The sequence below is a fragment of the Cyprinodon tularosa genome, unplaced genomic scaffold (genome assembly GCF_016077235.1).
Source record: "Cyprinodon tularosa strain WSP-4 unplaced genomic scaffold, ASM1607723v1 ctg695, whole genome shotgun sequence".
In the NCBI taxonomy this organism is placed as follows: domain Eukaryota; kingdom Metazoa; phylum Chordata; class Actinopteri; order Cyprinodontiformes; family Cyprinodontidae; genus Cyprinodon; species Cyprinodon tularosa.
The window spans coordinates 330,372-357,860 of NW_024039446.1; the positions used below are offsets into that span (position 1 = coordinate 330,372).

At 40.7% G+C, this 27,489-nt stretch overlaps 1 protein-coding gene and 2 long non-coding RNA genes across 3 annotated transcripts; 1 reads left to right on the forward strand and 2 right to left on the reverse strand.

Moving 5' to 3' along the window:
- Nucleotides 1-1,421: 1,421 nt before the first annotated feature.
- On the reverse strand, nt 1,422-27,432 carry si:ch211-45c16.2 (mitogen-activated protein kinase kinase kinase 13). Its single transcript, XM_038268153.1, has 14 exons — nt 27,185-27,432; nt 18,592-19,283; nt 11,090-11,273; nt 10,815-11,006; nt 10,095-10,253; nt 9,836-9,994; nt 9,643-9,751; nt 6,985-7,094; nt 6,772-6,888; nt 6,400-6,543; nt 3,720-4,473; nt 2,679-2,746; nt 2,231-2,522; nt 1,422-1,665 (listed from the first exon to the last, which is right to left on the reverse strand). Exons 2-14 carry the CDS (start codon nt 19,208-19,210, stop codon nt 1,564-1,566), a joined length of 3,009 nt encoding a protein of 1,002 aa, XP_038124081.1. The 5' UTR covers nt 19,211-19,283; nt 27,185-27,432; the 3' UTR covers nt 1,422-1,563.
- LOC119771913 lies at nt 13,291-15,373 on the forward strand. The gene is made up of 3 exons (XR_005279203.1): nt 13,291-13,315; nt 14,879-15,027; nt 15,181-15,373. It is a non-coding gene; the product is annotated as an uncharacterized LOC119771913 (long non-coding RNA).
- Nucleotides 16,612-17,362, reverse strand: LOC119771914. The gene is made up of 2 exons (XR_005279204.1): nt 17,251-17,362; nt 16,612-16,771 (listed from the first exon to the last, which is right to left on the reverse strand). It is a non-coding gene; the product is annotated as an uncharacterized LOC119771914 (long non-coding RNA).
- Nucleotides 27,433-27,489: the final 57 nt, after the last annotated feature.

Here is a 27,489-nt window from a genome sequence, read left to right on the forward strand (position 1 = left end):
ATTCTGTGTTGCTGTTTTCCTCTTAATGCTGTGGTTGTTGCTGCTGTGCACCTTTTCTGCCTTAGTTCTTCCTTTCACTTTACCTTCATTTCATATGTTCTCTCTGGGAAGCTTCAGCAGTAACCATGTACAGCTTTGCCTGATAGTGGAGGTTGTGCCATCTCATATCTCATTAAAAATAGAATTATTTCAGAAACTGCTATGAAAACATATTTGAACAGTTTTAGTTTTAAATCCAAATTAATAAAACTGAAAGGATATAGTGACTACAATGCTGATGGACTTTGACTCATTTAGGGGTGTAGAACCTCTTTTTCATGACATTCCTTTTTTACAGAGACGCATCTGTATCATTATGGATCAGCCTAAAAAAAATAACACTGCAAGAAAATGGTAAGTGGTTTGCTTTTCCAAGTTTTAGGAAAAAAAGAAAAGTAATAATTTAAAGAGATACTGCATTTGGATTGCAGCTAAGAAACACCTACAGAACTAAAGGGTTGAACATCAAGGCTTTTCTGTAAGTTTTTGTTTTTCTTCTTTTTCCTCCATGGTCCTTTATATTAATATGTGCCAGTCGAAGAACATTCTTTCACACGATAGTTGGTCCAGTCCAGTTTCACAGTCCTTGAGCGATCCTGAGATGAGACTTGAAACTGCAATGTCTGATGGTTAGGGGGGCTTATTCGCACCAAACAGTGGTTGTGATGTCTGTTTGCTGATGCCGTGTCTTTGTTTTTATCTCTCGGACGAGTCGTCCTCATTGCTGCCTGCTTCTCTGCTTCATGCAGTCCTTGTTAAGCGTTTTGCATCTTGCTAGCATGCTCTAATAGCTTTGAAGAGAACCTGATAATGACACGCCTATCGCCATTTTATTTTCTTTTCTTTTAGGGGTTACCAGTTGCATTTGCAAGGCGAGTTGTTCATGCTGGTGTTGACAGTGTTTCCGTGAGCTCATTGGTCCCTGTTTCGGCCAAAGTCCTGACAAGAAGAAAGCAAAAAGGATGAGGGATACCGGGGTCACTACGCTGTAAACTCAATGAAGAGGTGGCTTTTGTCTTTTTTGTTTTTTTTCAAAGAAAGTACCGACACGGAGATTCTCAGAGCAGCTGTAGCAAGATGAAGGCCTGTAGCGCTGCTGGGAGGTATCAGCCCCTCCACACGTCCTCCTGCTCCTTCATCTAGTGGTAATATCTCACTAAGACACACTAAATGTGTCTGTTGTTTTTGTTTTCTTCTCTGTATGAATCAGAGAATCCTAAATTTCTTTTCAAAACTCAGACAAAAATAAATTAAGAACATAAAACTATCTACATCATCATTCAAAAGGAAATCCCTGCCATGAGTTTGCCTGGATGCAATGACGGGGGTTGACGCTTTGGATGAGGTGGGGGGGGGGGGGGGGGGGGGGGGGGGGGGGGGGGTTACGTTGGACTATAGGGGGAGTTTTGTTCACTATGATGTCCTCTTATTGCTGTGTTTTCTGAGGAGCCCTCTAATTAGGACACGGTGGCCACCAGGCTAAATTAAAAACACAAAAATCGATCCGACGCCCTGCAGGCACTTTCACCACGACGACGGAGCCCCGACTTTGTTGTTTCTGATGGTCGTATCGGAGCACTCTGCCTCTGATGAGTCACAGTCCGAGTCCCCGAACTGCAGCGGGTTCTGCACATAAAATAAGGTAAAAAAAAACAAAGCATGAGTAATGATTCAACACGATGGAAGATATTTGTTCTATGGTTTAAATACTAATTGTTGTTTTTAGTTGAAAACCAAACGTTGTTTTGAATAAATGGTTTGGGTTTTTCTTTACCATCACTGAGTAAAATATAATTATTTGCACTTCAAGCCAGCTATCTTGCTCTTAACTGGTTGTTTTACGTTTCTCTCAGATTCTCTTTTTTTTTTTTGAGGAGTTTTAATTAATTCTTCTTTACGGTTCAAGCAGGTCAGTAGTCTTATGTTCAGCTGCAATAGATTAGCTTCTGTGTTCACGGTCGGCCCGACGCTGCAAATGCTCCTGCTTCTAATCAGCCCTCCACCACAGAAGAAGATAGTTTTAGGTAAGTACCGTAGGTCATGAGCCTTAATGGTTTCAAAGACAAAAGAAGAACAAATGGCCATAAAAATGATTGTGGTTTAGGTAGAAACTACTTTCAAAGCAGTTTCGGATAATTTGGAGTCTTTTTTTTTCAGTTAAGTGCAAAAATAAAGCTACAGCTTCACTGACCTCATAGCTGTGTTCGTCGGAGCACAGTTTCCCCAGTGAGATCTGCGTTTTCACCCTGCGCACAGCGCACTCCTTGTCGGAGAGGCCGTCGGATTGGGTGGAGATGTCGATGGGGATGTCCGGCGTGTGCGACAGCAGCTCGTCCAGGTGCTCCTCCTGACTGGCGCTCAGCTTCTCCAGAGGTCCGCTGTGCGAGTGGTCGCTGGTGTTTCCCTCCTCCCCGTCAGACACAGACAGGTTCTCTGAGCTGAAGGTGGAGTAGGACTGGAAGCTGCTCATACAGCGATGGGGTCTGCAGGCATTCATGGAGAAAAATAACGTTTATTTGAGTTGCTTAGTCTTGCTTCATTCTGGCTTCGTCTTTATTATTAGATGGAAAGGTTAATTTGTATGGATTCATTTAACAACATTGAGATGCGATTAAAAGTCAGTTTGCAAAGTATTTTACCTCTGTCGCCGTGGAAACTCTACTTCGCTGTCCACCTCTCCCTCCTCCTCTTCAGATGACTCATCACCACCCTGAAAAAAAATGGCAGCAATGCCCGTTAATACAGACAGGCACGCTACACACACAGTACCCTAAAGTTAACACACCCCACTACTTCACATTACTACCTTACACTAAGCTGATTGTTAGTTTAAGAGTCTATCAAAAGTATTCATACCTCACAGGTGTTTCTAGATTCTCTGACCTTACAGCTAGAGGTTTGTATTGGATATCAGAGGGACTTTTGAGGGAAAATAAACAACTTTTTATAAAAGAGTGACAAAAGAAAATTCTTAATGGTTCCTGGACATAGATGTCACAACCAGCTCTGCACATCTCCACACAAACATGTTGTGCCTTTAATTCTGTGAAAAGTAGCTTCAGTTCACTTAGATTGGATGAGGAGCGTCTTCAAACAGCAGCCACTGATGCAGGACTGGATTTTAATCATCAGTCGCAGGGATCTAACATATTTCCCCTATTGCACTTTATTTAGTAGAAACACATCCCCACAGCATGACACTGCCAACATCATGTATTACCTTTGAGGTGCCCTATTTAGAGTGATGAACTTAAGTAAGTTTATTTTGGATCAAATCTCAGAGGAAGATTTACTTTCACACGGCTGTAGCGTTCTCTACTAGCATGAAGCAAACTAGTAGGTTTACAATCCTTTTATAGTCTCTTTGAAAACTGTGAACTGAACCAAGAGATGTTCATTGCTTTGGACATAGTTTTACAACCCACTCCTCTCTAAACTTCCCTGCAGCTTTATGACAATGTTTATTCACTATTGTTACCAAACAAACACCTGAGATCCTCACAAATCATTGTTTTATTTCCCAATTATAGACATATTTAATCTGGATTCTGTTCTTAAAATCAGTTTCCTTCTGCTACAGAAAAAACTTGAGGAAAACATGTTAAAATTTGTGATTGTGTTGTCACAACATGGGGGATAGGGGTGTGAACCAGTCGGTAGATTGATTAAGGGACGCTCACCTTTCTGAGGGGTCTGAGGGTGCGGGGCAGAGCAGACGGCAGCGGCTGTTTGGGCTGGGTTAGCTCCTGCTCCTGCAGGGCAGTGTTATTAGTGTCCTCTCCTTTTGAGTGTGCCTCTTTATTAGGAGGTCCCAGACAGGACTGGTTGTGTTCTTGGGTGCTGAGCAGCGAGTAGTGCGGCAGTTCTGGTTGGCTTAGTGTGGGAGGGGTCTCCTGACAGTGCAAGCAGCCGGGAAGAGGGTGGGCCTGGCAGCAGGGGCATAATAAACCAGCACCTGGTATGGGGTTGGAGCTGGTGGAGGAAGTCCGCTGCCGCGTGTCGGCATCCACGGCTGTGGAAATGAGGTCAGGGCTGGAGTCAGAGACGCGGCGCTGCAGGTGGTCGGTCTGAGGGCTGCGGAGGGCGGCAGCGGGGCCGAAGTAGCGCAGATTGTTGGCACAGTTGACAACGGCCTCCTCGCGGCCTTTCAGGGGAAGAAACTGGCCCTCAGGAGGTGGGTGGTGGTGGTGATGGTGGTGATGATGGAATGGTGTCTCCTGCAAAGACTGGGTGTCTTCTGAGGCCCCGGCGATGGACTTCAAGGCGCCGGGGAACTCGTTGTGGCTTCCTTTGCTGTTAGCGCGGCGGTGGCGAGGCTTGCTTCTGTAGCGGGATTTCCCAGGGGGAGTGGAGACTTTGGGGCTGCCTGACAGAGGCGAGGGTGAGGGGAGGGGGTCAATGCTGGGGATGCCGTCAGAGCGCAGCAGGTCCGGCCTATAAGAGACGCATTTAGAAAGACTGCTTTAGTTTATACACGATGCAGCCACATATGAACATCGGTTTCAGACTTTCAATGCTGATTGGAAATTTACAGTCATATTTTACTGAAAAGGCAACCTAACTGGTCTGGAGAGAATAGAAAAAAAGTAAAAAAACAAAAGAAAAGTACTGCCCCATTCAAAATGATTGATAACCCCGGAAAAGATGTGGCCAAAGTAATATAAAGTTTTACTGCAGGACTCTGGATTTTATTTCAAAACCTCCTCATATTTGAAAAGGTAAATGATGCTAGCAATAAAATTAATAATAATAATAATAACAATAATAATAATAATAGCAGTAGAGAAAAAGGCCCACAGCCTTACAGATCAGATCAGATTTACTTGGCAGTGCTTTTCCAATTATTCATCCTTTGATCAAAACCAGGCACATCTAGAATGGTTTTTGCAACAACAACAAAAAAAAAAATAATAATAATAATAAGGAGGGAAAAAAAGCCTTCAAGTATAAGTTAAGTTGAGTAAAAAAGCAAAAAGCAAAACAAAGTTCAGTCTAAAATGATTCATACTCTTTTGAGCATTTTGGGTTTAATATCTTCTAATTTTACCAACAATTTTTTTGGAAGTGGCGACCTAGTGGCTAGATGATAGAGCTTGGCATCCTGAGTTCGAACCCCATTACCACAGACTGCCACTCTGGGTCTCTGAGCAAGACCCTTAACCCCTGATTGCTTCACAGGCGCCCCACGATGGCAGCCCACTGCTGGGTTAAATGCAGAGGTAAATTTCTCAAATGTGAGATCAATAAAGTTCAATTATTCTTATGATTTTTTTTCTGACTGGAACTATTATTCTTGTTTTATTAAAGTCTCGACTTTAATTAGTTCGTAGCAAAAGATTAGTGTGAAGGATCTGAGCTTTTTCAACCTTTAAGATCAGGAGCTCATTACCGGAGCGAGTAGAATCATTTGGGGTCTTAACATGTGACCATTAATATGTGTACATGCTGACATTCAAACTCAATGATCTTTCTGCAGTTATTAAATTACAGTTATTAAATTCCCAAACTGCTGCCTTAGTTAAATGTTCATGTGTTTTTCCCATTAATTTATGGTTTATAGAGCTGTAGGTTTGTTGTTTGTGAACCTCAGGGAAACACTGAACTTAAAATAGCAAAAGGTTAATATTATGATAAGCCTCTTTTCCTCTAAAGACCACCGTATGCCTTAAGATAATAAGTTAAATAAATAAAATTAAATCGGCCTGAGATAAACTGCAATATACCTGCAGTCCAGCAGGTGGTGATAATAAGAACACAGCTGGTTTTAGCCTTTATAGTATAATAACACTTTGCTTACTACCTTTAAAAGACCAGATTTTTTGCTGCTGTTTCAATTGATAAATAATACTAGATGATCAGCTTTAACGTTATGCATTTGATTAATTCCTTACATTAATAAGTTGTCCTGGATCTATAAGATGGAAAAGTTTAAATGTAAATAATTATTTGTATCTTGTCAGTTTTTGCTTTGATGAAATGTGTTGTGAAGGTGAAACCATGAATGCTAGTTTAGCTCAATGAATGAATGATATGGAAGGCAGTCCAAAATAAAGGATGTGATTAAAAAGTTTAAGCTCCATGTTTCTACAAACTATAATGGAAAATACAAGGAAAAGCCCTTAAATAGAAGAAAAAAAGAAAATTAAATTAAAAGAATAAAACCAAATAGTTACAGAGGTTAACTAAAATGACATGTTTGGCTTATTTTGTTTGTCGATGAGTTTATGTGGGTTGTCTCTTGTCAGCATTAAAACCTGTAACTGATTTCTTTGGGTTAACTGTTTTTTGAAAATATAAAATGTTTTTTTTTTGTGTGTGTGTCGAGTATGGTTTAAAAATCATGGTGGATTCAAACAAGACCTTTTAGTGTTCGGCATTCCAGGTTTGTGTGAGATGCTTCCTTTTTTCTTGATGAGCTTCTCCATAGCGTTGGATCTGACGATGGGCCGGACCAGGTGACGTTTGTAGCTGCCCGGATATTTCTTCTCCACTGCCTGTTCTCTTCTAGAGAGACAAAACAAGATTGATTAGTTTCCCCTGAAAACAGATGCCTTACAGGATAAGGATGACGACTGAATGCGGGAACAAAAACGATGAAACTACAGAACAAATATTTAGAGTTGTGCCTGCAAAGCAGCATCACAGGAATGAACTCTACTGCTGAGGAAAGAGGAAACACTGATGTAGTACCAGCCAGTAAAGCCTTATTGTAAGGAAACGACATCAACGTACTTCATCAGTTCCTTCTCTCGGACCTCCAGCTGCAGCATGATGGCACTGAGCTCCATGTAGAGGTTATTGGCTCTCTCCAGCTTCCTCTCATAGTGCTCCCGGATGTCCAGAGCATGCCTGACAGGGCAAAATAATAATAATAATTTAGTATAATATCTATAAACTGGTGTCTCCTGTTTATCTTCTAATTCATGGTCGCCTTTGCTGACAGACCTGAGTTCATCCCTCCTGCGGCGGATCAGCTCTTCGTCCAGCCTGTGGATGCAAGTGCCTTCGCTTTTGATCTTCTCAAAATGCTTCTTCACCTCCTCCCTCCACTCTGCCTGTAACCAAGATGGAGTGAGACACATACAGGTGCTGGTCATAAAATTAGAATATCATGAAAAAGTAGATTGATTTCAGTAATTCCATTTAAAAAGTGAAACTTGTATATTATATTCATACATTACATACAAACTCATATATTTCAGATGTTTATTTTGTTTAATTTTGATGATTACAAATGACAACAAATGAAAATCTCAAATTCATCATATCAGAAAATTAGAATACTGTGAAAAGGTTCAAAATTGATGGCCCCTGGTGCCACACTCTAATCAGCTAATTAACTCAAACCACCTGCAAAAGCCTTTAAATGGTCTTTCAGTCTAGTTCTATAGGCTACACAATCATGGGGAAGACTGCTGACTTGACAGTTGTCCAAAAGACGACCATCGACACCTTGCACAAGGAGGGCAAGACACAAAAGGTCATCGCTAAAGAGGCTGGCTGTTCACAGAGCTCAGTGTCCAAGCACATTAACAGAGAGGCGAAGGGAAGGAAAAGATGTGGTCGAAAAAAGTGTACAAGCAAGAGAGATAACCGCACCCTGGAGAGGATTGTGAAACAAAACCCCTTCAAAAATGTGGGGGAGATTCACAAAGAGTGGACTGCAGCTGGAGTGAGTGCTTCAAGAACCACCACACACAGACGTATGAAAGACATGGGTTTCTGCTGCCGCATTCCTTGTGTCAAGCCACTCTTGAACCACAGACAGCGTCAGAAGCGTCTTGCCTGGGCTAAAGAGAAACAGGACTGGACTGCTGGTGAGTGGTCCAAAGTCATGTTCTCTGATGAAAGTAAATTTTGCATTTCCTTTGGAAATCAAGGTCCCAGAGTCTGGAGGAAAAGAAGAGAGGCACTTCATCCACGTTGCTTGAAGTCCAGTGTAAAGTTTCCACAGTCAGTGATGGTTTGGGGTGCCATGTCATCTGCTGGTGTTGGTCCATTGTGTTTTCTGAGGTCCAGGGTCAACGCAGCCACATACCAGGAAGTTTTAGAGCACTTCATGCTTCCTGCAGCTGACCAACTTTTTGGAGATGCAGATTTCATTTTCCAACAGGACTTGGCACCTGCACACAGTGCCAAAGCTACCAGTACCTGGTTGAAGGACCATGGTATCCCTGTTCTTAATTGGCCAGCAAACTCTCCTGACCTTAACCCCATAGAAAATCTATGGGGTATTGTGAAGAAGAAGATGCAATACACCAGACCCAACAATTCAGAAGAGCTAAAAGCCACTATTAGAGCAACCTGGGCTATCATAACACCTGAGCAGTGCCACAGACTGATCGACTCCATGCCACGCCGCATTGCTGCAGTAATACAGGCCAAAGGAGGCCCAACTAAATACTGAGTGCTGTACATGCTCATACTTTTCATGTTCATACTTTTCAGTTGGCCAACATTTCTATAAATCCTTTGTTTTTATTGGTCTTCAGTAATATTCTAATTTTCTGATATGATGAATTTGAGATTTTCATTTGTTGTCATTTGTAATCATCAAAATTAAACAAAATAAACATCTGAAATATATGAGTTTGTATGTAATGTATGAATATAATATACAAGTTTCACTTTTTAAATGGAATTACTGAAATCAATCTACTTTTTCATGATATTCTAATTTTATGACCAGCACCTGTAGAGTTGAAATAGCTGCAGACAAAACCAAGTCATCCACCATAACAAAGTTGAGAAAAATCCAAACAAAAATAAAGAATGTGTGCAGACAGACCCCATCTATTCCCCAGATGCAGAGTATTCATATTGTAAAAACACTGTACAATACTCTATTTGTTTCTACTTTCCTATCCGTTATTTGTTATACTCTTTTCTAAGACGCACATTGTGTGAGCACTTCTACTATAACCTTTTGCTGCTGTAAACACCACAATTTCCCCATTGTGTGACAATAAAGGCATTTTCTATTCTATTCTTTTCTTGATATCCAAAATTCAGCACAATCACTTATCACCAGATGTTCCCTCGTTACTAAAAAGGTGGAACTTTGTATTATTGGAATAAATGGCATCATGAAGAAGAAGGGGCACATAAGCCAGGTGAGAAATAAGCCTGGAGATTCTTTGAATGTCTCACAGAGCACTTTTTAATTCGTTAATTAAAAACAGGAAGAGAAAGGCACAAATACGAACCTAACAGAAGGGCATCCATTTAAAAAGGAAGACCATCATACCAAACCATTAAATCTGGCCTTAGGAGAAGAGGAGCTACTGTTGACCAACACGCTGTTTTCATCAGCAGGGACAGAATATTGTGTTTATGTGCTCAAATGTTTAGAAATATAAAAAGTATTGCCCAAGGAGGTCTGACGCAAATGGAGATCATGGTTTTCTGATTTCGGTGTGTAATAAATGTGGCTAATTTTCCATACTGTGCTACTTTTTAAATGAAATTTCCTGTATAAAACAAAAGAAGTTTGAAAAAAAACTGAAAATCTTCCAGCAAACAAACATTTTTCCAAGATGCTTGTGAGAGGACAGGTGCATACAGTAATACCAGGTATGCAGGATTCTCGTCTGAAATGCAAACCTGAGATTTGAAGTAGGTCTCCTGAGGAGTTCCCAGCACATCAGAAGAGGCGATGTCGAGATGAAGGAGGATCTGACGAAACGAAGGCCTGTTCCTCGGCTTCCCTTGCCTGGATTTGAGGAGAATGTTGAAGGGGTTCGATTTGTCGCGGAGTAAAACCGCAAGCAGCTGTCAGAGTAAAGTCAACACTCACCATGTTTGCTTCATGAGGATTTTAAATCCGTCTGGGCAGGTAGAAGGGACAGGAAGGTGTAGGCTGTTGCTACCAACGCCCCAAATGATGGCGGACGAGTCCACATCTTTATAGGGAATTTCTCCTGTGAGCAGCTCCCATAACACAACTCCAAATGACCTGCAGAACACATGGTTGGAAACTCAAAAAACTGCAGCATTAGATAAATTACTTTATTAGATGCTATTTTATTCAAAATGAGGAGTGGGTTTCTGCTCACCAGATGTCTACTTTTTCAGACACAGGCTCGTTTCTTATGACTTCTGGGGCCATCCACGCCACCGTACCCGCAAATGACATCTTTGTACTTTTATCGCTGAGCTCCTTGGACGTTCCAAAGTCAGAAATTTTCACAGTGTCGTTGTGGGTCACTAAAACACTGAAACACAGAAGGAGCAGAATTATTAGCAGAATTAGCTGGGTTTTTTTTGTTAACGATACAGTTTGTTAATAAAGCTTCTTCTCTCGCTGAATTTAAAGAACCGTATCTTGTTTTTTTGTGGTATACTGAAGTGTTTTCTTGTGAAAAGCATTCCTGAATCATCCCATTAGCTAAATGAGACTGACCTTTTTACAGAGCTTTCAGCCAGCCATCATTCTGCTGACTAATACAGTGTTTTCTGCTGCAGCATGATGATATTGATTAGAGAGACAGAGCTGCAGGCACGACTGCAGAGGATGAGACAGAGGGAGGAGGAGGGGAGGAGCGGCCTGCTTTTATTAAGTGTAACATTTGAGGAAATGTCAAACTGAAGAGAGCCGAAGGGATTAAAGACAAGCTTTTCTATTTAGACTATTTTAGATCTCTAAAACCCTAAAATAAAACCCCATCATTTCCAGAATGCATTGGAAACCTGATCCAGTTTAGAGTAAAACAGCGAAACATTGAGGAGGATGTCTATCCTCTCATGTAATAACAGCATTTAAACAAGAGACTCACTTGGGAGACTTGAGGTCTCTGTGGATGATCTTGTGTAGGTGCAGGTAGTTCATGCCACCTGCGATTCCTGTGGCCCAGTCCACCAGCAGCCTGGGGGTCACCTTCCTCCCAGCCCTCAGCACCTCATACAGCTGACCCTGCGCACAGTACTCCATGATGATGCAGTAACAAGGCGCCTGGGTGCACACCCCTCTGATTCAGACAAAAAAAGAGAATGAGTTAAAAAAAAAACAGCATCAGGGTAGCAGATAAGAAGTTCTGTTGTTTGAGCTCACTTAAAGCTGATGATGTTGGGGTGCTTGAGCTTTCGCAGGTGCTTAATGTCCGTCTCCTTCTGCTCCCGCACCTTCTTGATGGCCACCTCCTCGGAGCGAAACTTGCCAAGGAAGACGGCTCCCTGGGCGCCGCTGCCCAGCCACTGCAGCTCGGAAATCTCCTCAAACGGGACCTCCCACATGTCTGCCACAAGATCAGTCGCATTTTATTGGTCTGTTCTGATTTAATCTTAAATAAGCTAGTCTATCTTTTGTTATAAGAGGAAGAGAATCTTTGTACTAATCTTATATATTTAAAGAAACAACACAGAAAGTGCTCCATCAGACCATAATAAATCATTATGACATCATTTAATTAACCAGTTCAATTGTTAAACAACCTGACCTGTCACTCTGCCATATTTCTATCATATTTTAAGGTCTGCTAACATGTTTTTTTTTTAACTTTTTGATTTGAATGCATCCTTGGATTAGCACTGATTGTAGACGCTCAGTTTACATCTTTATTTACTTGTTAAAGGTAAAAACTGCTTAATATTTGCCAATGGTCATAATTCAATCCTCTTTCATCCTTGGGAAAAACTTCAGTTCTATTTGCAAAAAAAAAATCCAAACCTTGCAGCATTTTGTTACCAAACATTCCGGTTTAGTGATTTCTTTCTCATTTTTGCACCAGAATGATCCTGAATGTTCTGGCTTGGTTACTTCATACTGCACTCCATAGTTCCACTAACTAGGCTGACCAGTAGTCGACATCAGGCTTTTTGGCAGCCTCTCTGACTGGTTTATATCTTAAGTTATCAAAACATTTGGAAAAAGAAAATGCTGCTGTAATGTCACCAATTCATTATGCGTTCTCTTACTTAAATGGCTTTATTTTTCCTTTACTGTATGCATCTGAAGCTGTAAGATTTCACTGCACCATTCAAACAGATCATCTTTCTATTGAGATCCTTTGCAACTTAATGACAAACCGTGCTTGTAACTGCATTATAAAAAGGGAAATCTAACTTTATTTTAAAGTAAAGTAAATTCATTATAATATAGTTGAGTGCGAAGAGAAATTAAAGTTTGGTTTCTGCTTTTTTCTGTTTTGCAGGATCTAGGTCCCATAAAGGTGGGAAATATCCTACTACAGTCGTATTATCACATTACTTTCTTTTAAACCACAAAAAACATGCAGTTAATCAAGTTATCGTTACAGCTGCTTGGGATACGGGTAACATTGGAAGTTGCCCAGAGTGGCATTAGGGTGTTTGAGGAGCAACAAACGCAGAATAAAAAAATAGATTTATCTTTAAGGTGTCCTTGGATGAGCTGAAATCAGCAGGGTGTCCCGCCTCTGACACTAAGTATGAAGGTAAATATGTGCCAAAATGAACGAACTTGTGAATTTAATGTGAAAACTTGAGAATGCAATGTGAGAATTTGTACCACAAAAATCTGAATTTGTATGCCAAAATGTTCTGCTGTAAAGAAAAACCGCACACACACAAACTGAATTTAAAGTTGCACTAAAAGACATATCAGGCAAGAACATGTAAAAAAAAATTACACTTGTCAGTCCAATCTTCACCTGAAAAGGATTTTCACTCAAATCTGATTTGAATGTGAATGCACAAAAAAACTATTTACTGGTGTGTTCATATAGTTTTACACAAATAAAATTACAGCTGACAAATGATTATTGATAGTTTATTTGTAATTATTATTTTTTTGCATATGTTAATCTTGCATTACAACCTCAATTTAGCCATTACAGCTTCTTGAATCTGCTGCTTCAAGAACACAAACGCGCTCTCGCGAGACACAGCACGTTGACACCGCACTTTGACTTTTGTCACATTCCTTGCGAGATATTTGTGCCAAAACGAACTTGTGTTTGAAGATGTGAGAGCAAATGTGGGGGGGTGGGGGGGTTCTATAGGCCAACCAATCACAGGCTGCGTCTCAATTCGCAGGCTGCGTACTTGGGAGGACGCCTTTGGAGCACTTCCTGGTTACGACACGACGTCATCACGTTTACCCCAAAAACAGCGCCAAACAAAATCCGACAGCTCGAGAAATACGGAAAGAAACAACAAAAACAAAAAAATAGATATGGAAATTTTTTTTATTTTTTTTTTTTATTTACTTGTTATTGGAGGAGGAGAGTCGCTTTGACGGCTTCGGCGGCAGCAAAACCTGCGACGGATTTTTCACAGGCTGGCAGTGCGCAGTGGAGAGGTAAGATCTACCTGCTATTATAGGGCTCGGGATCCACGTTGCATTGTGGGACGTCGCAGCCATACTGACTGCTACGTAAACATAGCTCTGACACAACGTTGTTGTTGAAAGAAGAGACAGAAGTAGAGAGAAAAAAGATGTTAAAATCCCGAAAAGGAACTGGAATTTACCGGGACACATTAAATAGAGAAGCCAGGGACCGGTATGTTGACAAAATCAGCATTATTAATCATTTGGATCCATATGAAGTTCCAGCAATGAGTGGAGCACCGATGAGTGAGCGCCTATACTTCAAAACAGTTCCGAAGCTACAAGTCCTTGGAGTCTCATGTGCAGTTCATGAATGGATGGGTTCAGGAGCTGCACATCATAAAGCCAGCAAACAGTGGGAACACAGTAATCCGTACGAAGGTAAGCTGTGATCAGACGGGCTCTGGAACCTGCTAGTTTAGCAACTGCTAACCGCTAGTGCTAACAACCACTCACGCATTTAATCTACTTTTAACTAGCTGCTATGTGTTTAAAAGGTGTAGTTAGTAACGTTAACTGCCAACCCTCCGGGTTTCTCGCGTATTTGAGCATTTTCCCGTTGCCGTTTTTATTATTTTCCCGTAAAAGATCCCAACTTTGAAGGAAATAAACAATGTAGGCTATAAAATAAAACCGTGCATCTTTAACTTACCAGAATGAAAATGCAGGGAACACACTCTCAATGACATTGGAATACTGTGGAAAGTTATGTTTGGTCGTCTTACAGCCGCGATCCAAGCTAGCCGACGACTCTTTATCTCTGAAAGCTTGGTCTCCATGGTTACGCCTCCAGTCAGGAAAGCGGTGGAAAGTTAACCCATTTTCTATGTTTTTCCCATGGTGATCACGTGTTGCGCTGTTACAGCCCGCAATACAGCAACGGTTTACCATGGTTGAAATCAAGTTAAGGTGAAATTAATCAAATTAAAACACGGCTGAGAGGGAGTACAGTACGCGGTAGTCATAGGCAATAGTCTGAGCCGCGGTAAAAGACGCATTCAACATGGCGGCGACGCGAAGTGCTTATGTCATGACGACCAAGCCCTATTCTAACCCACAGGGGCCTGCTAATGATCAGAATATACCAGTTATTAAATAAACGCTTGTCAGCAGATTGATGAATATATTTAAATATCAAATTTTATATTTATTTTTAAGTTTGTAATTTATTTGTTTGTAACTTTAGTAATTTGAATTGAATACTTAAATGTGTACAAACCCTGTAAATAACTGACTTGAATAACTACTTTCACCATTACTAATGTTTTGTTGAGAAGCCAAACTGTTGAGAAATAAATAATTTTTTGTCTAAATTGTTATCCCCTAACTGCCTGATTTTATTTGCAATTATATATATATATATATATATATATATATATATAAACATAATACAGGAAAAAAATAAAAATATAAAAACGAAAAAATAAGTTAAATAGTGGATCTAGATTAAGTAAAATTTAATTTCTAATAAATCATGTAATAAAGATAGATGACTGAATAAAAATAAATATTTTTGTCTATTTTTTTCTACAGGTCAAAACGGCATGTGCTGTCCTGCACAACATCTGCCTGGGAGCTGGTGATATCACGGCCCCAGAGGATGACATGCCAGAGGATGAGGAGGGGAGAACGTGTTGGAGGCAGTCAGTGGTGCTCCATGGAGGGACCAGCTGTCTGCCAAGGTGTCTGCCCCTGGAGGAGGGTCTACCCGACCACCATTACATTTAGATTGTCATATTTTAGCACATTTTAATCACATTTTAGCTGTTATTTCAGGGTAATGAAAACAGTTTTAGTAAAGTCATTATTTTCTTCGTCATTTTAAACTTTTTTAGTAACATGGCAGCCGTCAATTGGGGCAGCTGTCGATTGGGTCAGCCCTGCAAACCCTGATGGATGATGTGGTGAACAGTGGAGAGAGGCACCCCCACCCCCCAGATGATGTCCCACTTACAGTCAGAAGACTCCAAGGTCATCTGTGTGGCATCGCATCCAGTCCAGCAGCACCACCAGGGACTCCTGCTCAGTCACAATTGTATATATATGTATATGTATATATATATATATATATATATATATATATATATATATATATATATATATATATGTATATGTATATATATATATATATATTCTCTAGTAATATTTACTGTATATCTTCTGTAAATAGTTGTAGTAGTTAATTTTAAAATCTAATGTCAATACTTAAAAATGTTTTTAATAGTTTATTGTAAATACTTGCTTCTCTAAAAATAAACTGATGTCACTGAGAAGTTGTTCTAAGTTTACTTAAATTATAAAGAAGTGATGAAACAGATAAAAGACTTTAAGAACACACCGACAACAATAACTTTTATAAACAATTTAATAGTTTAATTTAATAACAGCAACACATAACCTGAACTTGTTAAAAAAAAAAACACCAAAAATAATAATGTCTGTCCACCATCCTCTCCAATAAATGAAATAATCTGTCCATCCTATCCCGCTTCCCTCTGCCATCTGATATCCTCCCTGATTAAATCCACCAACTCGTCACTCCTTCTTCTCTTCCTCCTTTCCCTCCTCTCTCATCCTCATTCTCTTCCTCATCTTCACCCTGATGCTGCTCAGCCTCTGCAGCACCTGGCCCTGGTGTTTCCTCAGGGATGGAGGCAATTAGGACAGGTGGGGCATTAGGGGGCCTCTGTCCTAATACCTCATCCATGAGGACAAACCAGGGCCAGGTGGCAGCAGTAGGCTTCCCACTGACCCCCTGTTTTCTGTTGTGTTTCTTTAAAGCTAGAAAAAAGGAAGGTTTCATGATTTGGATGGATTAATGAAATTCTACAGAAAAAGACTTTGGAATGGTAACCTGGAGATTACTTTTTTAAGCTTACTCAAAATTAACATGAATATAATAAATGTAAGATGTAATTTCCCTACACACACACACACACACACACACATATATATATATATATATATATATATATATATATATATATATATATATATATATATATATATATATATATATATATATATATATATATATATATATATATATATATATATATATATATATATATATATATATATATATATATATATATATATATATATAGTGTGTGTGTGTGTGTGTCACATTATCCAAACCTGAACATACTTTGTATTTTTTTTTTTAAGTTGTCCCACACAAGGATCACTTCTATCACAAATATGAGATTTACAAAAAGTGGCATCTGGGCATCATTTGATGCAATCAAATTATTATATATTTGTACGTTGGTGTTTGAACAGGACTTCTTTTAACTTGTGTGACTTTTACATAGAAATGCAACATGTAGATGGAATTCTGCCTCAACTCTTCGCTCCATCCGACTGCAGCAGTATTTTTGGCCCCGATGATGAAGTGGTCATTTTATCCACTCCTCTGTCTGCTCCCTGGAACAAAATGACATGTAAAGCATATTTCTGTTATGTCAACAGGCAAAATGACTGTTCTGTATAATTACGCCTGTATTGTTCTTCAAGTGAATTATACTTTAAACCTTATTATACTGTACTGTAAATTAACTATACATTATTCAGTATTAAAACAAAACGTTTACAGTATTAACAGCCCAGTACAGCTGGACTAATGTTATTTCTTCAGCTGCATTAAGCTTTAAAAGTTCTAATACTTTGTAATAAACTGAGAATAAATAGATCTGATTAGAGAGGGATACGGCTATCAGTACAGTAAGATGTAGGTTAAAATAAAAAATAGTGACATTTGTATGAAGGCTTTTAATTGTTGATGAACATCACGTATCAACAGGTTAGCTTTAAGCTTTAGCTGGTCCTACACATCCCGGTGGCTCTGTTACCGTCATGTATTTTAATAGATGTTCATTTAAAAAAAGCAAAAACAAACTACTTACATTTAAAGGTGTTCTCCGCTCTACTGCCGGCGCTGCTGCTGCTTTCGGTTGTCCGTAACTTCAAGAAAATCCGACTTTCTTCTTCTTTTTCTTCAACTACTAAAAAAAAAAAAAAAAGAAGCCAGAAGTGCTCCAAAGGCGTCCTCCCAAGTACGCAGCCTGCGAATTGAGACGCAGCCTGTGATTGGTTGGCCTATAGAACCCCCCCCCCACATTTGCTCTCACATCTTCAAACACAAGTTCGTTTTGGCACAAATATCTCGCAAGGAATGTGACAAAAGTCAAAGTGCGGTGTAAACGTGCTGTGTCTCGCGAGAGCGTGTTTGTGTTCTTGAAGCAGCAGATTCAAGAAGCTGTAATGGCTAAATTGAGGTTGTAATGCAAGATGCAAAAAAATAATAATTACAAATAAACTATCAATAATCATTTGTCAGCTGTAATTTTATTTGTGTAAAACTATATGAACACACCAGTAAATAGTTTTTTTGTGCATTCACATTTAAATCAGATTTGAGTGAAAATCCTCTTCAGGTGAAGATTGGACTGACAAGTGTAATTTTTTTTTACATGTTCTTGCCTGATATGTCTTTTAGTGCAACTTCAAATTCAGTTTGTGTGTGTGCGGTTTTTCTTTACAGCAGAACATTTTGGCATACAAGTTCAGATTTTTGTGGTACAAATTCTCACATTGCATTCTCAAGTTTTCACATTAAATTCACAAGTTCGTTCATTTTGGCACATATTTACCTTCATACTAAGTAACTTACAGGAACTTCCTTCCACCGAACATAGTGTTGTAAATAAAACAGGACAAAAATGGGATGAGGTTTCTATGCACTCATACAGGAATCAATCTGAAAATGACATCTTCATAAAGCGGGACTATTTCTGTGAAATGTTTGCAACTAAGCTGTGCAGCAAAAACAAAGCTAAGATCCTTCAGGATGCACTGCTGCCTTTTCTCTCTATCTGCTGCTTTACAGCCAGTTTTGACCAGGAGAAGTTATGCTGCCTCTTTTTAGCCCACTGCTGAACCAATGAAAGCTTCAGCTCATTCGACCTCGACGCATATCTTTACTGTGAGCATCCAGTCTAAGCAGGCAGCCCCGCAGCAAGGTGAATATACCTTTACCCATGACCTTAATTCTAACTGACAGCAGCACAGCAGCCTCAGACTACAGCTGGGGACAGATATTCAGTTACAGTTTCAGGAGTGCATTACAGGACAGAACCGTTTGATTGTTTCTCAGAAGAGTTGAAGAGCCAAAGCCTTTTAATTAAACAGCGAGGATTTAGTTTGTTAAACCGACACCATGTGGAGAGATGAAACCAAAAGCAAACCTTGCTGCTGCAGCTTGTATTCTGTGGAGTACGTTTTCCCAATGATGTTCCAGACGGGTCGAAGACAGCCGAACAGCCCCTCCAGGAAGCCTCCAGACCCAGGCCCGGCTCTTTGGAAGTGCAGCTTGATGTCGTCGGGGTGCCGCGGGTGGCTCGGCCTCCCCTCTTCGCTTCGGTCAACCGGACAGTCTCCTTCTCCCTGCTCATCCATGCCACTCCCACAGCCACCGTGCTCACAGGAAGCAGGTGAACCGGCTTCCTCCTGCTCCTGCAGCTGAAGCACGCTGTTATCGAAGTGTCCACCTTCACTCCGCGTTGAGTCCACACTCAGGGCTATGTTTCCTGGGCTGATGCCCCCCAAAACGGAGTCCTCATCCTGGCCGGGAGTGTGCAGGGGAACGGGCAGGTTCGTCGGCGGGGCGAGGTCTGTGATGATCTGAGGAGGTAAAGTAGGAGGCAAGGCCTGAGGAGGATGAGGCTGCGCTTTAGGAGAGTTGGATTTCTTCATGTTGTCCCCAACCACAGTGAGTTTAAGCTCTTCCTTCAGCTTCCCCACCAAAAGACTGGGGCAGGAAGTCCAGGAAAGCACCTCTGGGGAGCTGCCCATGGTGTCGTGCATGTGAGTGGGCAGCCGCGTTTCAGTGGGAGGGATGCGTCCTAACGCACTGGTTTCTCTGGATGCTGATAAACACCTGCAGAATAAAAAGGGAAACCAAAAAAACAATAGCTTCATTAAATTATAAAGATTTTTTTTTTTACAGATGTTGCTGCAATGTCAGAAAATTACTTTTACAAACAAAAACTCAATCCTCTCATCCTCTTTCACAGATCGGGGATTGAGAGAGATTACACTAATGGTCATCATTTCAGGCAATGACGTGCAAACATGGCAGAAACGATGAGCAGAAGAGAGACAGAAGTCTAAATACCAACAATAGCGTTCAGGGAAACCTAAAGCAAACAGCTAGATCAGAGCAGCTGCACACAGATACAGATAAGACTGGGGCTTTCCTGGGATCCCTGACCGGTAACAGAAGGGTTAAAGGTTGAGAGAAAAGACATCTGGCACACACGGCCCACTCTCTCTGCTTACCGTAGATTCTGTGGTAGAGCAGCACCACACATACCTTCAGAAGCAAAACCATCAGTTTAACAAAAGAGGGTCCTGTTCAGAATAAAAAAATGGAGGTCTCTTTGAGGAATATCAGTCACTCTTCATAGAACTGTTTTAATTAAACCACATTCTTTTTTTTTTCTTATTAACAGTGGCCTGTTTAAGCTCAAAACAATCCTTGTTGTTTTTTGTTTAACCAGAGGTAGAATTTAGGTTATTTATATGGACCATTGATCCGTCGCACAAACGCTGTTTTTAGGCTTCAGGCCAGGAACTACAGGTGGGACCTTCTCCTTTAGGATTTACTGGTTGGGAGGAAAATTAAGAGTCATCATTGCTTTGCTTAAAGAGAAAAACAGCCCTAGGCCACCAGGTCTGACTGGAGGCATGATGCTTTCGGTTTTCAAGATAATCTTCTGATTTTCAAGATAATCTTAGAAACAGGAGACATACATGTGTGCTCTTTCTGTAGACTAGAACCTTATTGTTGCGCAGTTTCTTTCCTATTGTTGCATCACGAACGCTGACCTAAAGTGACCTGCAGCGCTTCAGACCTGGGTTCCTCCTGTATGAGTCGTGGATGTGATGTTTGATTGGTTTTGGTAGACAGATCTGTCCTGGGAAGAGTAGCAACTGCTCAATGTGTTCTACATTTGTGGATGATGCCTCTCACTGTGGTGCACCGGCGTCTCAAAGCCATTGAAATGGCATTGTCCCCCATTCCAGGCTGATAGTTGCCAGTGACTTACATTGGAAAATTAAGTGTTGCTTTTGGCCTACTTCATGTTTTCAGGGAGTTCTGTAAATCAGGCTGTAACCAAGCCTAGGTGTGAGAGGAAAATCTGAAAGATGAGGTGAATAAAAGATAATTCATAATTTAACTACTAAGCTAATCAAATGTTAACATAGGGTCAGGTTGGTATGGATAGCATTCTTTTTTTGCCTTTATAAAAGAAATTATTTAAAAAAACTGCTGGTTGTAGAATTGAGAATAAGGATGGAAAGATTATAAAAGAGATTTCATAAAATATATATCCTAAATTCTTAGTCATGATTAATGTTGGATCTTTAATTACAGGTTAGGACTATTAAATAGTAACTGCTGCACTGTGAAAGCAAAAATATAGATGACATAGCTTTCATTCTTTCTGCTCTTTAACTTCATAACCTCAGGCCAGATTCATCAGTAAGACTTCATGTCAGCGTGTTTTTATTTCAATCAATGCCTCTAGGAGGTGCCAGAAATAAAAAAATGCTATAAAACTTGTTGACCACTGTGGCTTTTAACATTTTACAAACTGCGTGGTTTATTTAGTAATCACCTGTAAAACGGCAGGATCTTTGTACAAATAAAAAAAGTTAAAATTTTTGCAACCCAATGATAGTTTAAAAGAGAGAAATTCACTCATGACTCAAACAAGGTGATAATTTTCAGGTTGATCGGCCTTGATTGAGGAGCAGATGAAAACCGCATTCAAAGTGCTACTGATATCAACACTCTTTGGTGAAGTACGTTACGGATTGAAAATCACTTAATCATAGCTAATTTCACTAACAGGGAGTTGTTTGCAATTAGATATATGAGGCTATTTAAAGCAAAACTGTATTTTTAATGATGGTGATGCCTTTCTGCAGTTCAATCAGGCAGTTAGTGAGCTCAAGAGAGAGCAAGACATTCAACGAATAACAGGAAGGCTGAACAAAAAATAGAACAGCTGCACATTTTTATCGTTTACGGTTTTCAAGCTTGTTAAATTTGGGAAAGTTGGCAGCCTTTAGGAAATGTTAGCATTAAGAAAAAGTACATTCTCCTGAGGAGAACCTTTGACATAACTGCTTAGCATTGTTACAACTGCTAATCAGTGATATACGGTAAGTTAAATATTGTAAATTGTTGTCATTTTCAATTTGTAAAAATCACTTTTTTAGAGCACCTGCTTTCTCACAATATGTCAACATTAATCATTACTAAACTAACAATTATTGACAATTTGTGGTAGGAAGAAAACTAAAACATATTTTAAATGCTACTCTGATGTCCCAAACAACAGTGCGGCATGATAAGACAGAATCTGCTATAAGAACTGGACATCTGCCTACAAATTTAGATTATATATCTTTAAAAACATTTTGAAATGGACAAGTTAAGGTCATCCCTTAAAAAGATAACTTAAAAAAATTTGTAGTTCCTATACAAAATCTAGAAACTACCCTTAATCTTACTTCCAACAGACAGACTTTCTAATTTTCTTTTAAGTGATTTTAATAAGCAGCTAATAAAAGCTTTAAGATGTCCAGAGAAAAATGTCAAAGACCAATTTATCCGAATACATGAAATATTGACTTTTGGAAGCTACGTGAAGATTTATGAGCAGTAGTGGAGCTAATGTTTGCATGTTTGTGCAAACCCATGTAGTGTATCTCTGTGTATCCCCTGGGGGTAACCTCAGCGCTGTGAGAGTGTGGCAGCTGCCAGAAGCTCATCTATAATGCAGGCGTTTGTGGAAGCAGCCTGCTGAGAGTGCAGGGGAAGGAGAGAACGCTCTCTCAGGTATCCAATAAATCCATCCCTACCAAAGTAGAGACAAACGAACCGTGCGAGTCGAGGACCGGCGGTGTAATTCCACCTCGCAGACAATCCTCATAGCTGGCCTTCTGACGTTGACCCTGCAGTGGGTGGATGTGGTCGGCCGGGCAGCGGCATAAAGACGTACGGTAACCCCTGTAGCTCAACTGAAACTCTACAATTATCTCGGCTGATTAATGACCACAGAGCGCAGATGCCTCCCAACCTCTAATGTCTGTTTCCTGACACCAAGAGGAGGAAAGAAACCTCTTGGTGCCTTTCATCAATCCCTAATGGAAGATCTGTGAGCCTGATGGAGAGGGTTTAATTTACTTAGTCATTTATTTACAGGACTTTCCGAAAGACATCGTGACTGAGACAGGGACACAAACTGCCGCTTTATGATGATTAAAAAGCAGAGTTTAAAAAGCATGGATATTGGTTCAGAGGAGGACACGATGCACCACCTAAGCAGGATGAATATTATAGAGAATCAGCCAGATAGGGAGGGACAGAGGGGGAGAAATTATCAGGAGCTGATCCTTTAATCCCTCCACAGGGTTACAGAGACAGAGTCAAACAAACACATCCAGATTTCTGAAGATCATTTAGAAACATTTTTCTTTTTTTAAAAGGCAAATTCCTGCTTAATGGGTTGGAAATTTTCCCTTATTGTATCCCTTATTAAGTGAGTGTGTTCGTGCCAAGCAGTTGGTGGAGATGCAGGGGAGGGGATCAGGTTCACACACACACATGCCCTGGGCGTGTCTGGCTAGATCCAATAATCCCACTACTCCCAGCAATCCACTGGGGAAGGAAGGCTGTAGTATCTTTACAAACAGCAGCTGAAATGTCCAGTTAGTATGAACGCCAGAATGGAGACTCTTCACTTCCTCAGACATAACATTTGTGCTCGCATCTGTGCCTATGTGGCTCCTCTCCTCATTAGTAGGAGCCCTGCTGGGACCAACCCATGGGGGGAACCTCTTTTCAGGTGACAGCTGCGCCTCCAACAAAGAACTAATTTAGCGTCTATCCCACCTCATCGTTCATGCGTTACCATGTCGACACAGCATCCATCCTAACCCTATGCTGGCAGTCAAGCTTGATCCCATTCGGTGCTCTGCTTAGTAGAGGCTGAAGGCCAAACTCATGAAGCTGTTGAACACAACCAGCCCCAGAAATGTTGCTTTAATAAAAACAATGTGGTGTTTGGAGTAAAATCATTTATCTACTGTAAAAAAGAAAAGTAAAATGAGAAAATGTTGGTTAAAAGGAAGGATTGAGCTAAATTTAAAGCAAAAAAAACAACTAGCCTGACTAAACATTATACCAGGGTTACAACAGACTAGTTAGATCAAGGTAAACACATAAGTTAAAATGGCCCAGTCAAAGTCCAGATCTATTAGAAGACTAAAACTCAAACAGATCCTCTCCACTCAACTGATACAACCTCAGTTATCTAGCAAAGAAAGATTCAATGTGTGCTGAACTGGTAGAGCTATAAACACCAGGGATGCGCAGCTCTGAGTCCAGCGTCACATGGTTATAGGAAGTATTGACTTCTCTCAACATCTGAAGTTCATTTCTGGGACAAATACCTGCACTGCAAAGTTTCGGTCCCGCTCCGCTTCCTCTCTCCAGACAAACAGATGGTGAGAGTTGCGCTGGTCTCCACAGAGCATGTGATAGTCTGTTTTTCTCGGTCATAGTTGAAGAGCTTAACTCTGATATCTGTACTTGTTTCCCCAGACTATGGACCGTTCAAGGCCTCTGCTCACTGTGTGAGTAAACAGAGTTATAAAACACAATCCACATACTCAGAATTCTCAGAGGACAGAGCTATAGTTCAAGTAGTAAAAAGTAGAAGGTATTCAGAAGTGAAAAAAGGTTTTGACTCTCACTAGTTTGATTTGATTATACGGATAAATCAGTTTTTCTGTCTCTGTAGAGTCAGCAACAGTAAGCAGGTGAAAGGAATAATCTGCCGCTGTGGGAAACGCAATTTGTAGTTCAAAAATCTCTCCCAATAATCCCTTTTTCTTCCTATTCTGAACCTGCTGGTGACTCATTTGTGCAGAACTAAATACCCAATGATGGCTGGAAAGAAAAGGAGGCCACCTACAACACCTGCTTAGCGGTAGGTTCATTTCAAACACAAACGAGGTCAATGCTTTGACTGGAATCCAAAGCAAAAGACCGGGTGGGGGAAATGTTATTGTTTTTATTTTGCTTGTTTTGTTTTGTTTTGATCAGGTGGATCAGATGGGAGTTTAGCAAACCATGTTGTCAGAGCTGATGGATTCAACGTCATGTTCTGGAGGAATCCGCCAAATGTCTGAGACAGAGAGGCTGTGAATCATTAGCGCTCCGAACACACACAGGATTGGAGCCTCAAATAGCCGCAGCTGGTACCAGCCAGAACTGGAGAAAATAAATAACTGAAGAAAAGACACGTCAGCTTCATTCTCCAGGCTCTGAGTGAGGCAGAGCCAGATCGCACGGCCATGCAGAGGCTAATGTCAGCAACTACAGTCTGGGTGAAAAAGCTTTTACATTTATATACCAGGACTTCATTTCCCTTTTTTATTATTATTAGGCTGTTAAATTATCTTAATTAAAACCAAAATTTGTTCAAATCACTTTGGATTTCAATCTTTCATAATTTATTACTCAAAATGTAAGAGCTGTCCCCCTCTGTGGAGGTTTTTTTTTATGAAACTAGCAATAATTTGAACAAGATTTTGTTTGTTTATGGGTCTTTCAAATTTTTAAGAACCATTAGAACATAATAATTAATTGAGCTCCTTCTTGTTCCTGCAGTTTTAGCCTAATTCTAGCAATAGGATATGTAGGATAAAATACTTCTGTAATCACCCCTAGTTATGGTTGATGAAATGACTACAACATGTCCTGGTTCTGGGCCTGAGAAACAAATCCAGTGTGGCCAGACATCTTTATTTTGGTCTCATCGATCTAAAGGAAGCTTTGTGTTTCACTCTAACTCACTTATTTGAAAAGAAGAGTCATTCAGCAGAGGAAAAGAAGGCAATAGTTGTTCACCTTTTTCTAAATGTCATGTCAAAAACTTCACCTTTCTAGTTAAGGCCTCTTCAGCCTGATATTTAGCTCTGTGCTAATGCCTTGTTGCTAACCATCGCACAGTTTGATGTCAGGGTGAATTTGCTGCAACATCCAGTACTTGGAATAATACCAGTTGAATTCAATTACAGTGATAAAGATGATTATTCAGCAAATGTAATAATAAATAAATAAATAAACAGCTGAATCTCCACTCGATTTGTGATCAATTGCTTAAAACTCGGTTATCTAAAAACCCGGTGATGACCTGGTCATTATATTCAGGTATCCAAAACATTACAACTGAATTAGTTTGCTCTTTCTTTTTGCTATAACTTTATGCTCGGTGCCAAACTCTTTTAGACTTACATTTCCTAAAAAGCAAAGACATTTATGGACTGGGTGTCACAAAATAGAACCATAAACATTTAAAGCATGGCATAAGCAGCGAACCATATAAAAGGAGTTTAAAATCATCCTTTTGGGTCAGGCAGTAGTTTTAGTCCAAGTAATTAATGACAACTTAAGCATTCTCTTTTTATGGCGAAATAGGTAAAGGGATGGAAGGCTAAAGAGGCGATCGAGGAAAACCATTGGTCCCAATGAAACCAAAACACAAGAAAAAGACTAAAGCAGAATAATCTGAATGAAAAAAACAAAAATGACTAGTTTTCTGCAGCTTCTGTTGCTGCCGGCGGCACATTACTGTACTGGCCGAGCTCTGATGGGAAAGCCTCCCAGAGCGACAACAAAGGGCACAAGAGGAGCCGGCTCCGTGTGAACTGGGCCTGTCTGCCCGACGCGACCAGGAGACAACAGCACACACACAACCACAGAAAACAAAACCCTGCAACACCAGAGCAGCTGCCACCACAACAACTCCCCTTGTGCTGTTTTAATGGGACGGTCTGCCTGGACTGCTAACAACAAGAACAGAGACAGACCAACATGCATATTACAAGAGGCTGGCTGTGACTGACACCATTTTTTTTATATGGATGCAAGATGGAAATCCACAAGGCTAAAGAGCAGAAAGTGGGTCATAAGAGTCCAGTGGGACTGGGTCTGCTACAGCAGAAAGCCAGGAAATCAATATACATTAGTGCTCCTGGTGGTTCCAAGCTTTCCATGATCCCTGCCTGGTCTGAGAAACATACATATATAAATCTCAAAGTCGGACTTTATTTAATTTTGGTCCAATTCAAAAACAGAAAAAAAAGGATGGAGGAGTGAATCTGCACCACCCCTCCTCTTCCTCTCTTCTAAAGCCCGACCGCTGGCTATTCATCCTCCACAGTTATATAAACATGCTTAGCAGAGGACAGAGGTAGGCATACTCTGAGCTTTCCAGCTGCCGAGCAAACTAAAAGTCTGGTGCAAACAGGGGGAGGCAAAGCAAAGCTACTAAAGCAGGCAGAGTGGGTTCGTTTAGGCTAAATGACACACTCATGATGAGTATGATTTGTGTACAATAATATTAGTTCCAGAAAAACCTTTAGGTTATATTGAAATAATCTGTCTGAGTGAATGAAATAAAAAACGAAATTGACGAGTGATGCTTTACCCTACATCACCTGTCCTTCAGAGGGCACAGATAACACTGCATCAAAAAGCAGCAGCGGCGTCACTGCCGAGCCGAAAATAGCTCCAACGCGCACCGATGCACGACTGCTCAACACACTCCTGCAGCACCGCTGCCGAACACACACCAAAACCCCCAGACATACACAAACGGCACGAGCCCCTTCTCTTCTATACATGTATGATAACAGATGCAAATCAGCCAAGAAGGAGAAGGAGAGACACCTCCACATCATTATCAGATTACTCACAGCAGACACGGCTCAGATTCATGGTCCCGTCTCGGCTCTGAGGATGGGATGGAGGTCAGTTTGGAAACCCTGGGGAGGAAAACTAGGAAGAGACCAGGAAGAAACGTCCAGAAAGGGACAGAGGGGGAAACAGGCAGGCATCCCTGTGACTCCCGCAGCACCTGAGCTGTGAGTCGGTGGGCGGCGTGGATCCTCTCAGTGTCGCTGAGGACCTGCTCACGTCACGCTTTTCATGAATGGAGGTGTCTGACGCAGCAGAGGTTTCAGCTCGGAGAGCAGGGGGAGGGACGAAGCGGGGAATCATA